The sequence below is a fragment of the Nylanderia fulva genome, unplaced genomic scaffold (assembly GCF_048542155.1).
Source record: "Nylanderia fulva isolate GAGA-0341 unplaced genomic scaffold, ASM4854215v1 Scaffold3, whole genome shotgun sequence".
Taxonomy (NCBI): Eukaryota; Metazoa; Arthropoda; class Insecta; order Hymenoptera; family Formicidae; genus Nylanderia; species Nylanderia fulva.
This window is the reverse complement of record NW_028190368.1, coordinates 8,284,498-8,301,324: the sequence shown is the minus strand read 5'-3', so window position 1 is coordinate 8,301,324 and position 16,827 is coordinate 8,284,498. Positions and strand designations below refer to the sequence as shown.

General features: G+C 36.6%; 1 protein-coding gene across 5 annotated transcripts in view; it reads right to left on the bottom strand.

Moving 5' to 3' along the window:
• Positions 1–794: 794 nt before the first annotated feature.
• ITP (ion transport peptide) overlaps positions 795–16,827 on the bottom strand; it is a 48,985-nt gene continuing 32,952 nt past the window's right edge. For 3 of the 5 annotated variants that reach the window (XR_003821702.2, XR_003821701.2, XR_003821703.2), the window contains exons 2-4: positions 8,631–9,010; positions 6,160–7,000; positions 5,025–5,087 (exon numbers count right to left, since the gene is read on the bottom strand). Coding sequence is in view for 2 of the 5 variants with exons in the window: in XM_029316973.2 (XP_029172806.1) it covers positions 6,880–7,000; positions 8,631–9,010 (501 nt within the window). In the remaining 3 variants the exon portion in view is untranslated. Of the gene's footprint in view, positions 5,088–6,159; positions 7,001–8,630; positions 9,011–16,827 lie in introns of all 5 variants that reach the window. The other 2 variants (XM_029316973.2, XM_029316974.2) reach the window with 2 other exon arrangements.

Here is a 16,827-nt window from a genome sequence, read left to right as displayed (position 1 = left end):
GGAAAGACTTTAAAAGTCGAAGTATGGAAATATTAAATACTTCTGTATCGATACAAGAGATTTATATATGTAGGAAAAAATGTAAAAAATATTTCTACGAGAAATAAACGAAAGTATCGTATAGTGAAACGCAGACTCGAACAAACCCTCCCCCCTCCCCCCCACGAAATTAAGTATAAGAACTTACCTATATAGGTCAAGTCGTGTTTCATGTTTTAAGATCTAATGTATTAACCCCCATAGCAAAAAACCAGTGATATCACAGTGATATGCTCTGGATGTCATAGCGATGTGCGAATGTCCGCTTTGTCACAATGATATCATTGTGACATTACACTTGTTTTGTCACAAAGTGTGATGTCACAATGATATCATTGTGACGTTACATTGTGACAAAGCGGACATTCGCACATTGCTATGACATCCAGAGCATATCACTGTGATATCACTGGTTTTTTGCTATGGGGGAAGTTTAATGAAATAAAGGAAGGATAAAGTCTCTGGCGAAAGCTTTTGGGGACTCCAAACAAAAAGGTATTTTAATTATAAGGAAAAAAGTAAACATGGTGTTTGCAATAAAAATACAGATCTGTAATAATGACTTTTGATTCACCCGTTTAGATTTAGTTTAGACACGTGTTAGATTTTTTAAGATCTAATGTATTAAGTTTAATGAAATAAAGGAAGGATAAAGTCTCTGGCGAAAGCTTTTGGGGACTCCAAACAAAAAGGTATTTTAATTATAAGGAAAAAAGTAAACATGGTGTTTGCAATAAAATACAGATCTGTAATAATGACTTTTGATTCACCCGTTTATTCACGCAAAACAAGAATAGACTTAGATGTCTGTGTCATTAATTGTACTGATGTGTACACATATACATATAATATATGCACCCTTGCAATGCATATACGAAATGTGCGTGTATACATACACACACATTTTTACATATGTATATATATCATATGTATATATAATTTTTACATTAATTTTTACATTTTACATTAATTGTGGATAGGATACGATTCCTCAGCCCTTTCTCATCTTTATTCTCGTATGCTCGAATTTAACAGTTGCGCGTATATGCGTATATCTGAATATACATGTGTATATGAGTATTTTTTTATATTTTCCGGACTGCCGTGTACCAGCATGTACACGCAGTACATATTTTGCCTGTATCTTAATACGTCCGTGTGTATATCGTTGTATAATTCGCACGTGTACATACAGATAATCAACATCTAAACGCGCGCGCGCGCGCGCGTTGTCATCGTTTACAAGTAAAAAAAAAGAAAAGAAAAATTATCTAGCGAAAGTCGTGTTTCGTAAAAATGTATCGTCTGCTCACGTGTTGCGTGTCTTCCCCTATTTTCTTCTCTCTTAGTCGAGCTTTTTTTATAATATTATATAGTACTTTTATTTTTTTTATTACTCTTCGTATTAGTTTTTTTACTGCTTTCCTAGCAATTACATTTGTATACATTGCTATACACGGTTTACCTGTTGAGTATTTTTTTATATTTTCCGGACTGCCGTGTACCAGCATGTACACGCAGTACATATTTTGCCTGTATCTTAATACGTCCGTGTGTATATCGTTGTATAATTCGCACGTGTACATACAGATAATCAACATTTAAACGCGCGCGCGCGCGTTGTCATCGTTTACAAGTGAACAAAAAAAAAGAAAAGAAAAATTATCTAGCGAAAGTCGTGTTTCGCTAGATATAATACGTGTTAAAGTGTATCGTTTGCTCACGTGTTGCGTGTTACGCGTCCTCTTGTACCGGAAAGTCGTGTTTCGCTAGATATAATACGTGTTAAAGTGTATCGTCTGCTCACGTGTTGCGTGTTACGCGTCCTCTTGTACCGGAAGGGAAAAAGCAGAACAACTAGAAGGAAATCGTATCGTGCAAGCACGCACGCTCGCTCGCGACTTTCCCGCGCGCGGATCGACAAAGGACGAATCGCGCGCGTGATTGCAACCTTTGTATATGCATATTCGAATCGACAGGTGCGAAACGGGAAGCGCTCGTTACGCGTCAACGTTCCTTCCTCGCGAGAGCTTCGCGATCCTTCCTCCCGGAAACCTCTTACTTTACGGAAAGACTCTAAAAGTCGAAGTATGGAAATATAAATACTTCTATATCGATATGAGAGATTTATATATGTAGGAAAAAATGTAAAAAATATTTCTACGATAAATACGCGAAAGTATCATATAAAGGGGGGAATTTTGAAATATATTCATGTAATTATGACATAATTTAATAATTATATGACGAAATTTTAAAGATTCACACCTGTCGATACTGCTGTGCGCAGTAGCGTGCATCGTTCGAACGATATGTTTATGTTGCATAAATAAAGATTCTCCCAGATGCGTGTACTTGAGGCTCAGGTCGACTTCGGAGCCAAGCACTTCGGAGTATACAAGACAAATTTCACGATGAATTGTATATTTTCAACAAATAACGTAAAGATTGCGAAACGAATAAACAAAATGCAAAGCACGATATGTTATTTAAACTCATTTATGCTAAATAATATATCTTTCTTGCTTTTTTCTGCAATATACAACACACGAATATAAAATTAATGCAAATAAATGAATATAAAATTGATGACGGAGTATTTATACAAATCTAAGTCTTGTCTCTCAAAATGCGCGAGTCTCCGAAGCCGTACCTGAAGATCGCAAAGATGGAATGGAATGATTTCAATACTGATTTTGGAATGGTTCGTGATTCTCTCTCGGTCGGAGTGGCGATGATGATAGAGCACGGCGGGATTTTCATGAGACGCGCGTTTAAAAAAAATCGAAACAGACGTATACAGAAAAATCAGACTCTAAGATTAGTCTCGCTATAGTACCGATTAATTTTAATTTCATAGTCCAATTAATTTTTTTTTTTTTTTTTTTATATTCTCTTTCTTCCTCTCTCCCGAAAATAAAATTTAAAAAATCTATTCTTACTAGATTTGTCTACAGTTAAATTATAAATGATAAAATTACTATTTTACCTACTTTTTTTCCGACGTCGAATTTTTCATAATATTTGAAAATTACTCCTCCGAAGTTTAGTAATTCTATTAACAATTAGCCAATATTCTCGAAACGTGATATTTTTCTGAAGGACTGATTCTCCATATATATATATATATATATATATATATATATATATAAAATATAAATTATTCTTCTGTACTCGTCTTGTCTTAGTGAAAGATAAGTAGTCTCTGATCGGATCGACTTTCCCCCGGGGTTGTTTCGCACATCGTACACTCGGGCAATCATCCAATTGGACGTGGCTTTGAGGCCGCGCCCGCTGTTCTCTCGGTTAGATACGTGCGCTAATACTTTTGCTTCGTTTTATGGGTCGCTTATATAACTTAAGAACGTGAAAAAATAAATAAATACTACGCGTTTTATGCGCGATCGGCTCCGTCCACGAGTCGCCGAATCGTCACGAAGGAAGAGACCACTGTAAAAACATTCGCGACATCGCACGTGTTCGGCAAACAAATTACAGGAAGACCTCTTTATCTCTCTTTCTATCTCTCTCTTGAACGAAACTTTTGAGAATGTGCACGCGTGCAATATGCATCCATATTCGACTCACGTAATTGAATATTGTTGAATATTATTGCCAGTGTCTCTTCCATTGTGCTGCCAGTGCGTTCACCCGGGCGGAGACATCGCGATATAAATTGCAATAATAACAACAATAATTCTACTATATGACATAATAATATTAATAATAATAATATAATAATAATAATAATAATGGGGTCGGTTTGAACGACCGGCGGATCTTCGATCTCTATTCTTCATTAATATTTGTTTCGAGAAAAATATTTAGAAAAGAATTTGATTTTGCATTTCATTCTGATCAAAATTTCGCGATTATTTCTTGCTAATTTTTATTTTTTTATACGTTTACAGTAATCTTATCAATGTACCTGCGCATTACGCAATTTTTTTTATACAAAAACATTAAAATTTTAGCGAGATATCGATATCCTCTTCGTCTATCGCACGCACGTTCTCTATATAAACGACTAAAGGTTCAATCTAACTAAACAACGAACGGATGAAAGATGACGATAAAAATATAATTGTGACATAATAATAATCGAATATTAATAATAATAATATTAATAATAATATAGAATACTACCGTTATTACTACGTAGTGATGAATGACGACGATTAATAATTAATGATTAATCGAATTAAAACGAGTGCGTTGGTGCGCGAGAGCGCAGATATTTTGTCGACTAGAATTCGTACGGATTTGCTCTGTGTTATATGTGTATATGTGTATTTGCTTGTTTGTTGTATGACTCAATCGTACCGTCTCGCGTCTCGTTATTTAATATGTATTGTTTAACTTCGTTCTTCATCGTGTCTAGCAACGACGCGACTCATCGCGAAGGATCGCCAAATTTTTCTTCCCTCCCACGAATTCTCTCATTTTATACTCTTATCGAAGTACTCGCCGATCTTAACAGTACGACAATGCTATTCAGCTTTCTACTCACACTAAAATCACATATTAAATCGACGAATCGCACGTTCCAGATGCGATCAGAATCTTTCGCAAATCTTCTATCCTCATGAATGTCATAAATATTACCGCGTCGTTTTCCATGTCGTTTAGACATCGATTGATCTTCACAAGGAACTCCTTCGGAATCTTTCAATGAACTCTTCGAAATTCCAAGTTCGTTCTCCAACGCAATACAATCTGGACTTCCTCGAACGTTCTTCTCTGGTGGACAGGTGAAGTGATATTAAATCTTGCAAAATTCCGGGCTCAGGGTCCTCTCATTTCCCTCCTTCGAGACAGGAACACCGCGTTTTCCGTCGATCTTCTCGGTCTTACGTAAGTGTTCGTGTGTTTATATGTGTGTGTTTGTGTGTGTTTCTCCTTCGTGGTGCAGCGCGTCGTTGCTCCGACTATGTCCCGTTTACTTGCGACCTAGGTACTCGACCATCTCTAGCAACTTTTCCATCTCATCCTCAAGCAGCAGCGCTTGGATGCAGCTCGTGAAGTATTGTGTGCTGAAGCAGTCTTGCCTGTGATGGGGACAAAGATTGAGAACAGAAAACTCGATTAGTCTATTGTTGGATGCAGAGTAATCACCGATGTTCTCGGTGTCAGGTGTGATATGCATTCACGGACCTATTCGGGAATCGTTTCGATTAAATTTTATGAGCCAGATAACATTTTTAAAAAAATAAATTTTAATTTTTAATTCAATTATCAACAGACTTTTTAATCAACTTTATATACTGATTTCACAACGATATATATATATATATATATTTAGTGTTCTTGATCACGTCTCTATTTATAAATCTTGAAAGGCAGAACAAAAATTTTTTTATAATTTTACGACAAATAGTACGTAAATAATTTGAAAATTTTATATATGATATATATTACGTAATTTACAATGTTTTCGAGTGAGACAAATAGGTCTGTGAATTAGCAATTATTAGTAGGGACATTCAGGATATGTGCGTATGTGGAAAGGTATCGATCGCACTCTACATTTCATGATATCAAAAAATTTATACACCACAAGTAGAGTGCGAATCGTTTTGCTTTAAAAAATCGCAAAAACATTTAAAAATATCAAAAACTGCAAAATCATAGATGGATAGATCACCTAGAAAAAATTATTTTTGCGTCGATCTGCCATCTTGCAATCATCCTGAAAAAATATGACGCTGCAAAAACACCAATGCAAAAATCCTTCAAAATGTAAAACATTCACTAATATATTCGCCGTCGAAAAATGTCCAAAATTGTCGTCGCAGCAAAAATGCACGTCGAGATGGATAATATGAAATCAGAATGTACGAGATGATGATGATGTACCATATATTGCTAGCAGTGCTGCATTTTTGTCAAACTAAATACTAAATTAATAGATATGAATAATTATATTACATCTATATTTTGTATCAATTTTCCAAAATTTATAAATTTTTATGATACTTCTGATTTATTGAGATTCTTGAAGAACATGCAAAGTTTGCACACAAAGTTTTGATTGTGATAAATTCTCAATGCATCTTTCCGACATTTCATCTTTTTTTATATTGCAGCATTGCTCGCTAGTATAAGATTGCGCAGAATTACCTAATTTCTCATACTCATTATCTCGATGCGAAGATATTATAATACACGCGAGTATTTGTCCAGGGGATGGCATTAAAAAATGCAACAAAAATATAATTGAAAGTAATGGCAAAAAGGAACAATGAAAAATCAAAATAAGGAATATAAGTACAAATTCCATCAATCGCGATATATCTATTTTTTATGCAACATTTCAATTTCCTTCTTGAATTGCTAAATACATTTAATAATGCTTTTGCTCAATAGTTTGAATTTGAGTTTGTTTAATTAAACATTTTAATTTTTTAATTCGATGTTTAATTACGTTTTTATATTGCCATTTATATTATCAATTATTTACTTGAAGCATCTATATACATACAATTTTCGATTCAAACATCACTGTGACGAAATCAAACTCAATCGTTTAATTATGTATTCATAATTTGTACATACTGTTTACTCGTCATTACGTATCGTGTAATAAAAAAAGAACGCGCTGATTTTTCCGAACTTTACTTTGCAAATATTACACGACATACTACACTTAATTCGCGCGAAGATTATGCAAACAAATCGGAATTTACATTTTTCTTCCGACGAGTGGTCGGAACGAGAGCAGATGAGGAAGGATAGTGTGGAAGAGCAAGCGGACACGGTTAGTTCTTTATATTTGCGAAAAGCGGAGAAACGAAAGGGGCGCATAAAAGGAAAAATCATAAACTAAAGAGAAAAGGCTACCTAAACCCCCGGATCGGCTCCGTGGAGTTGCTTGATCCACATTTGGATCTTTCCGACCTCGTCCGTCAGTAGCAGGACGTCTAAGCATCCTTTGAAGTAGTCCGTAGTGAAACATTCTTTCCTGCATAAAGTCAAAAGAAACAAAAAATACGTGAATAATATTATAACACAGTAGCACAAATTTGTAAGCAGCAGACCGGAAATCCTGAAAAAAGATTCCGGAAACATGTGATATCGAAAACATTTAATTAATTCACTCCAATCGTTATTTTACGATCGAATCATGACAATATACTGAAAATAAATGCTTTTGTGAGTAGGATAGATGCATCGGTCAAAAATTATTTCATAATTAAAAAATTGTATACACACATCTTAAGATATATCTATACAAATTTAATATAAAAATTTAATATTTTCTTTTCATATTAATTAAATTTTTTTCATAAAATCAACAGTATTTAAAAATTTCAACATTAATTTTTCATTAAATGAAAATGCATGCAGAAGATACTTTAATACATTTGACAAAAAAATTCAATGATCCGGCAATATTCTTTAAATCGATGATTCACCGATGCATCCGTCCTTTCTGTCATCGTTGATTTTTTTAAGAGTAAATTTCCTAAATATAGCGCTACATGCCGTAAATATACTCGAGCGAGAACATGAATTCGTTCTTTTTTTTTTTCACATTGTGATCTCGCTCGCTGTCGTACAATAGCTCTTACGCGACGGCCGTTAAGCGGCTCGGCACAAACGGCAGGTAGCAACGGATGTACGTTGGCATTCGCTCGTACGAGCTATAAATAGAAGAGAAATCTCATTCCATTTCGATACGCGTGCCGACGTGTGTGGTGTACGCGCGCGCGTGTGGCGGCACCGAGAGCGGAGCACGTGTACAAAGGTGTATATCCGTGCATCCACTTGATATTTTTCAAGGTAGAAATCACGGCGGAAGTCATTCGCGAAATCATTTCGTTGCTTATACGAGATATATTTTCTGAGTTTAAAACCGTGAGATAAACCTTATACAAAAGACGAGTGTTCTGAAGAATCTACATATTTAATTTATTTGTGTTAGAATCATGAAAGAAGTTTTTCTAGAAAATGATAAAGTGTCCCAAATCGATTTTACGAATTAACAAAGTAAAAATAGAGACTGATAGAAAGTTTGCCTACCGATTAATTATATCTCTAAAAATATAAAACCGTAAATATTTGTATGATAATTTTGTAATAGCCAAATGTCAGATTATTTGCTGTGCTAAGTCGCAAAAATATATTACTAAATGATTGGCGAATCATAAACTTTGTATTCATGTAAAATTGCAATAATTTTTTTCATAAGCTCAAAATGTTAATATTCCAACACTCTTTATCATTGAAACTTTTTAGCAATTTATTTCTCGGTTCCGAATTAAAATGACCATTTATCTGTTCGGACTTATTTCTTCGAATCAATTTTAAAGCACAGGCATTAATCAAAAATATCTCTCGCATCTGACAAAGTCAAATAACTCGTGTAGCTTTATCTCAAATTTCTTTCCATCTCAAGATTATCACGTATCTGCAATTCGCAATATTACACAAACGTGGACAATCTCACGAATGTGGAACTCATCTCGTATTGTACTTGAAATTGCCACGTAGCAACAGTACAATAGACAGTAGCAGAGCACGTGCGGATTCCAACTGTCAACCATCATTTCGCAGAAACATCATCGTGTAGTGTAGATAATAAGACATACTTGCAGAGCATGTGCAATTGCGGTTCCCGGAACAGGTTGTAGCAGTCTTCGCAGATACGGTCCAGACGAGCGAAGATACTCTTGTCGTATACGCCCTTGCACTGAATGTCGAAGAACGACCTTTTGCCCAAGGGATGGCCGTTAAGAGTAGCGGCGTCCGCACCTAGGCCGATGCAAGACGAGATCAGCAGGAATGTCAATGACCATGTGAGAACGGACAGCAGGAACGGGCAGGTCGTGGACGACGATCTTGACGACGATGACGGCGTCGACGTCGACGAAACTAGCGTCGAACACGAGGAATGATACGCGGCCGACGGATACATCGCGAACTCGTTGTTGGACGACGACGATTGGGCGTTTTGCTGTCGATGCATCATCTGAAAAAAGAAAACTGCGGTCTTTAACGAGATCGATTTTTCTTCTATTTTTTTGTCTAATTACGTATGGGGTGAGATATCGCATTCTCTCTCTTCGAAGGAATTTTGTCTTACATTTAAATAAATGATTATATTTTTCGTGATTTATTTGTTCGACATTGAAATCTTAGCGATAATAATAATCGATGAAAACGCTACGTCCGTTTAAGCTGAACCGTTTTATGCTGCTTACAAACTTTGTGTTTAAGTGTGACACATCAAAAAGAGGTTAATTACAATTTAATTACAACGTTAATTACATCGTTAATTACAACGTCAATTATAACTTAAACGCCTGCTGCTGACAGCTTCATGTATAGAGAGCTTCATTTATAAAGATCGTACTATTTACTCCTTAAAAATTATTTGCTCTCATTGTGTTTTCGATATATCGATGATTGTATTTACTTCCGTGATTTCCAAGAACTGGTTCTCTTTCTAGTGACGAAAGGCAAGCGCCGCCGAAAATAAAATATCTTAGTTAAATGATGAAGTTATGGCGCTCTCTTAGACACGTCCTCTAAGAAAGATGAATAGATCTGAATTAAATGCTCCAATGGTGCGCGTATCTATAGAGTCTCAAATAATAAATGAGTTTTAGCATCCGAAACACATCAACGCGAGAGTGGTTTTTCAAGTAGACCTTTCAAGAAATCTCTTCGCATTTCTCCATTCTCTATCATTTTCAAGTTCTTCCTTCATTTAGGTCGATTTCATGCTCGTATAAAGGACGATTCAGGTAGACGCCTTTAAAAGTTCCATTTTACTCGAGGGAAACCAAAATACCGACTTTGTGCATATTATATTCGCACATAAAAGATGAACACATTTGGATATACCGATATACCTCGCGTCACCTTTTCGTCCTCCCTCTCCCGACTTGCATATATATACACCAGGACACCAGGTTGAGATGTAAAGCAACTCTTAACCAGTCCTGCAGCAGTGAATGGACCACACGCAGGTAGGCCCCACCTGTAAACGTCCTCAACCGACAACTTCATTAACCGAGGCTCCAGCGCACGATCCACCACGAGAAGGGGACCTGCCTTTCTCACTCTCTTTCTTCTCGTTCCCTCTCTTTCTCTCTCTTCGTCCGGATATCATCGTGTACCATCCTCGCCTCATCCCACCGCCACCTGCACACACGAAGAGAGCGAGCGTTTCGCCCGGTTCTTCTTTTTTCGGAACATAATCACCGCTCCCGGGTGGGATCTTATTTTTAGCCGCCAGGACGATTCTCGGAACTCTCCGGCAACCGCTCTCTTCTATATATCGGCGCCTCCACCTGGTAATTGGCCGTAGGCCGATAATTTGCCCCCAAAGTCGTCCGGATCCCGAGGAGATCGTTAAGACTCTCCTCTTTGTATCTTCTCGTCTTCTCCTCTCTTTCTCTCCCTGCATAAGGATCTCCAAAGGGCCTCCGCGAGAGAGAATGGATACGTTCCGAGATCTGTCTCTCCTTCTTTTTTCTTCTCAGAACGGATATGTCCGGTGTGAATGGCGATCAGCGGCATCGTATCAAAGAAAGCGGGATTCTCCCCGTCTCTTTCTCTTGGATTCTACTTAATTGATTTTGTGAACACGAATCCACAGTCGGTCGTGCCACGGCTATCGCGTAATGGTAATGGTTCATCTAGGACTGCCAGTCGTCCTGGATAAGGTGAAAGAAAATACGTATTCCCAAGAGACAAATGTGCACTTATATCTCAGTATCTGCTTAATAAATTTGCATGTTTAAATATTCTTATGGTCCTCCATCTCGAAATATTTATATATAGAATTTCTTAGACGCATAAAACCATCTTGCGCAAAGCTGATTATAATTCGACACAAGTCTTATCAGAGAAAAATATTTTCAATCAGAATTTTATATCAAATAAAAATTGTATTAAAAATGACAATTAAACGTTATCGTTTCAAATAACAGAACCAAAAAAACTCGGATATTTTATCCGTATCGCAATGTTTTCACATCAAAAAGAAGAAAAATGGAATTGTGTGAAAAATTCCTTTCCTTATCCTTACTGCGCGACTCTCGCTTCTTCTTTTCATCCCGATAAACCGACCGGAATTACACGCGTGAGAAAATCTGGGGAACCACGACGCAACACCAGGACGCGTAAAGACGTCATAAATTAGAGCCAGTTGCACCGGTACATTTTAAAGGGGACTCAATTCTTTTGCTCTCTTGGCCCCGATTCGGTAACGGCGCCCGCGGCCGGATTTTTAAGCCCACATGGGGCTCCTCTCTCTTTCTCTTATTTTAAATTTCGCGGTGCATTGACAACCAGACCACACAGAGACATAAAATGCGTCAATATATATGCGTTCCTCTCGCCTCTGACGCGATTCCGCGCGGGCCGGTAATTGAGTTGGCTTATATAGAGAAACGGTATATAACACGTACAAGAGAGGAAGGAGTCCACAGTTGGATCTCGATTCTACGAGGCGAGACTCGGTATTCGATTTATTTACTGCCAGATTATATATTTTTGCATGGGCGAACAAGGCGGATTGTTTTGCGAGAATACGTGTCTCGATGTGTAAATAATGGCACATTTTAATCGGCCGCGATAATACTTATAATCGCCATTTAATAATAACATCGTAATTTATATAGAATGAAATCGATTAGCGGTTAATTCAATAAGACGGAATGTTTTAACCGACGTGTTCTCGCGAAAAACGACGTTTCTTATAGGAATTTGACAAATAGTTTATCGAAAGCTCGCTTTGACAAAAATCAGATTGACGTAAGAATTTGAACTTACGTAACTTGTTTTAATTTAAGTTACATAACTATACATGTATTTGTGTGTATATTTTTTATAAACAAAAATTTAATTGAATTCTTTGAATTAATGACAATGTTAAAATAAACTATACGCGTCGGTTTATATAAAGCGATTAGACAATAAAGTTGCACGCGCGAAAACATATTTCGCAAAAGGTTCGCAGAATCGTTGTCTTGTCCGAAGTGACAGCATTTCGATTGTGAAAAATCGTCGCTATATTTAGACTTTAGACCGATGAACGGTCTGTGGGCGTAACAGACATCAGGTCAATAAGAATCATACACGCATTTCGCTGCAGAGATTACGTGTGTAATCCAAACGAGGAGGATTGATAGCCATTTTAATATCGCAGTGACGCAGAATGAAATAAAAGATCCAGATATCATATCATACTTTACTTTTTTCACAATATACAATATAATGGAAATAAAATTTTAATTTCATTGACACATTTTTTACTCGAAAATAAAGTATGTATTTTTTAATTTTCATATTTTGTCTGATATATATATGTCAAGTGATCTGCGCAAACATGATTAGAATATTCATTGTAGGATAATTAGCTAATGTCTTTGAACATATTTAAATTGATATTGTAACAAAAATAAAATTTAAAAGCATCGTGAAAGAGAGACAAAAAAACTGTATAAGATTAAAATCGCGTTGGTTTTATCGAATTTAATTTAGTTCGAGGAGAGCAGACAAGATTGAATCCTGTTAAAAATAAATCGATATTCTAAACAAGGTCATCTTTTCTTGTAGATGCAATTTCAGATTCGATCATGAGAGAAAAATTCACACTTTATATACAGGGTGTCCCAGAATTACCGTATCACACGTTAATAGGAGATTCCTGAGGCGATTTGGAGATGATTTTTCCTCAGCGAAAATGTCGAGAAAGGTCATCATTTTTTTAATGTTTCCAATTTTTGAAATCATGTATTTTTGTAACTAAGCCTTAAATTAAAATTCAATATTAAAGTAAACTTTAACTGAAATTAACTAAAAAATGTAGTTTTGTTAATAATTTATTTTTACAAGGCTTAGTTTACAAAAAAGCTTTTATTTTCAATCGCGTTTATAACTCGAAAATTATTGGTGCCTGGACATTTTTGCTAAGGAAAAATCGTCTCCAAATTGCCTCAGGAATCTCCCATTAACGTGCGATACGATAAATCTGGGACACTCTGTAAATCGCATATAAAGGAAGGTGAAATACGCAGAGGGTGGTATTGCGAACAGATTTCGCGAAAAGAGAAAAAGGGAGAGGAAAAGAGCATGTAAGCGTGTCGAAGTGTGCGCGGAAAGATGCATGATGGGAGAAAAAGTCAATGGAGACCAGTTGCTCGATAGGTGAGGTCTTTCCTCGGCTCGCACAGGTGTGCAATCTGCGAGGCTCCTTTGGCAAAAAGCCACACGTTCGCTTCGGCACTTTACTTCGCGGCGGCTCGTTCGCGCACAATGTACAAACTGTCCTCGAAACATGTGGAAATTTTCGTTTAAGAATTAGGCGCGATAAAATGATGGTATCCCAAGCTGTTTCATCTCAGTAAAATTCCGACTGTTCTCACAGATTTCCTTTCAGTTACATTCTTCAAGTCTAATGAAGGTTTCATTATCTCAATGTTATCTCTCCGTACAAAAATATATAAATATTTTGCCAAGAGTAACATTGTTCATTGCAATTGTCACAAACCCAATAATATTTTATAGTTTTACAGAACAATAATATATTTTGCAAATAATCTTTTATACTATCGGTATAATTACTATATCAGTATTTAATTATTACCCTGAAAATCATAATAATCGTAAAACAATATAGTATTGGAAGGATTTTATAAGAATTTTTCTGATTAATATTTACCACAATAAGATATAAAATATGTTCGATGTACCGGTTAATATTTTTTATTGTGATAAATATTAATCAGAGAAACTCTTCTTATATTGTTCCACGATTACCATGATTTTCATGGATAAACATTTTAAGATAAAATTCTGTCCGTGTAGTAGAATGATTATCTTTACTTTATGATATTACTATACAATCGAGATGACACCCCAGGCTATCTCTACAATATAATTAGTTTCAAGGGTCGACAGATCAATCTGCCTTTAATTTTTGGGATATCTCGTTTGATGAAGTAATTTTCGACAATTTTCTTATTACCTACGACGTCCAATTAGCGCGGCGCGTTAACAAGATCGTCGCGATTCGACACGCGTCTAATTTCCTCTCGCGCACGAATTCCGAGACTCCTTTTGCTCGGGGACAGACCTCTCCAATCCGGCGGAATGTGGCGTATACACTGGCGAAAGATGTTTCCCCGAGGGAATGGTTTCCGTGTATCGCGCCGGTCTCAAAAATCCGGAACAGTCGCGATCCTAATCTCAATCCCCAATCGGCTCGGGCTGAGGTCAACGACCTGTGATGCTCTCGCGGGGCCTGGTTCACGTTCGTCGTTTCACGTCGCGGTGACATTAAGAGGATCGGTGGTGCTTCAGGCAGGCATATATACGTGCGTGTGCGTCATTACCTCGGGAGAAAGAGAGATGTAAAAACGGGAAAGAGCGGTGACTTTACAAAGTCACCGTTCGCCAGCGAGGCCCCTTCCGCAAAAAAGCAAGGAGGATAAGAAGAAGCGGCGAAATGCGTGCAATTACCGAAACGCGTTCTCCCCTCGGGAGAAGACGAAGAGCGTCCGCGTGTCCTACACGCTCGTCGAGGGCAACGAGCGAGAAGATGGGGAGGTTTGGGGCCCGGTGGGTCCCAAACAGACGGAGAGAGAAGAAGTTCCGAGGAGCCGCATGGCGGTATCGTTAGATATATCGGCTCTTCTCGCCAGGTGGTCCTTTTCTCGTGCCGGATGACTCAATCCCGTGAGGAGTTGCCGGACGAGCTCTCGCGAGTCTATAAGGCCCCCGTGAGAGCTCCGTGTGCTCGTTCGCAATACATATATATGGTACACATATACTACGGTGGACGGTCTTGTATACGAGGCGGTATACATCGTGTGTCCCACGTTGGACCGCGCGCGCTCGTACATCGCCCGACAGTAATGACTCGCGCACGGCGGAATTATCTCAGCCGGAGATACTTGTCGGAGATATCCCTCGGAAAGAGCCTGTCCATTGAGATACGGAGTTTACGCTTCGAAAATCGAATCCAATGGTGCGAGTCGAACTTGAAACTTTTTACCCAAAGTCGCATTCTTGCGGAGTTATACTAGAGATAGTCCTATTTTAATCGCGAGTTACGGTCGAGAAATAGCGATACATATAGCTATCGGTTGTAGCGCGAGATGGCGATAGAAATTATTTTATATATATATATATATTAAATATGCAAATAAATTCCAGTGTTTTCCAAAGGAGAGCAATGCTTAATTTTTTTATTAATTCCAAGGAGGCGAACGCCCACGCTCCTTGATATCAAAATATAATATTAGTATTAGATAATTTAGAAATTATTTTGTTTAACAAAACTAATTTTTTCAATTGACGTCTTACCAATTAAATTAAAGAGACCGCGAAAATGATTTAAAGTAAATGTATGAACGATGCAATACATATTTATAATTATTAAGTTTTTCCTAATACATACAGTTACTAATATTATATTAAAATTTAAAATTAACGTTTCTTAATATTTATTAAAAAGAAAACGGGTTGAAGAAAAAAAGATTTATGAGAAAAAAATTATTTTTTAAATGACGGCTTACTTTTATTCATTCTTTCAATAGCTTCTTAACTATCTAGTTAAGAAACGTCATTTAGTACTTAAGTGTGTGTATTTTTTACATAAACGCTATTATAACAAGTAAAAATTATTTTGATTCGTAAAAAAAAGTTACTATTAAATTAAAATTATTTTATTAAACAAATTCATTTAAATATGATAAATTTAGTGTTTATTTACTGGTACTCAAAACTTCAATATTGCCCGATCGTTTATTTATCGTTTTTTTCGTTTAAATCGTAATTTTTTCGTTTCAATTTCATTAAAAATGTAAGTATTTTAATATTTTTAAAAAATCTACAATTAATTTAGTAATAAAATTTAAAGAATTAAAAAAAAAACTCAATATATATTTATGTCATAATGAACGAGGAAAATATTATGACAGATAACCTTTGTTAACCAAAAATTATATGTGAACATTCGTTTTATTTTTCATTTCTTGTTATATTTTAGATAATTTCGAGGATATAATGCCGAAAGAAAGAACAAGAAAAAAACTTCTGTATAGACAAATTATTTCTATAATTATAACTTTGCTATGTTCAAATATTCGAACAGCTTCGTTCAACCATTAGGACAAACGCGTTTTTATCGTTGAAACACTAGTACTTTTACACAGCTTCATATTTTATTATATTTTTATATAATAAAATTAATAAAAACAAGCAATCCTTAAGAAAATTTCTTGTTTTTATACAATAAAAATATTAATAAATGAATTTATATAACCTTAATCGTTCAACCACCGGAACGTTTACCTTAATCCTTCCAAATTATCCGCTAATTTTTTATCGCGCGTCATAAAATAATCCCTAAAAAAAATATCTGCTCCGAAATTGCACAAACTGTCCGAAAACATCCGAGTAATGAGATTCCCCGGACATTATCGTCTATATATCACGATATACACTCATCTCCGCGAACTCACACACGCGTGTCGCGTGCATCGAGACGCACGCGCGCATCGGAGTCTCTGTGGCGGAATTGTGGTTTTTACACGCATGTGCAGCAGAGAAAGAGAGAATGAAGCTGCGGGATGAGTCGGGGAGGATCGAGAAAAACGAGAAAGAGAGATCAAGATCGTCGAGAGAACGACCGAGCGAGGAGAGGTGGATGAGAAGAGGGACGGACCCTCTAATTAGGCGGCGGCCACCGCCGCCGGTGTACCACATAACATATGCCATGTGATACGTGTGCTACACACACGCTATATACCGTTGAGAAGGAGGAGAGAC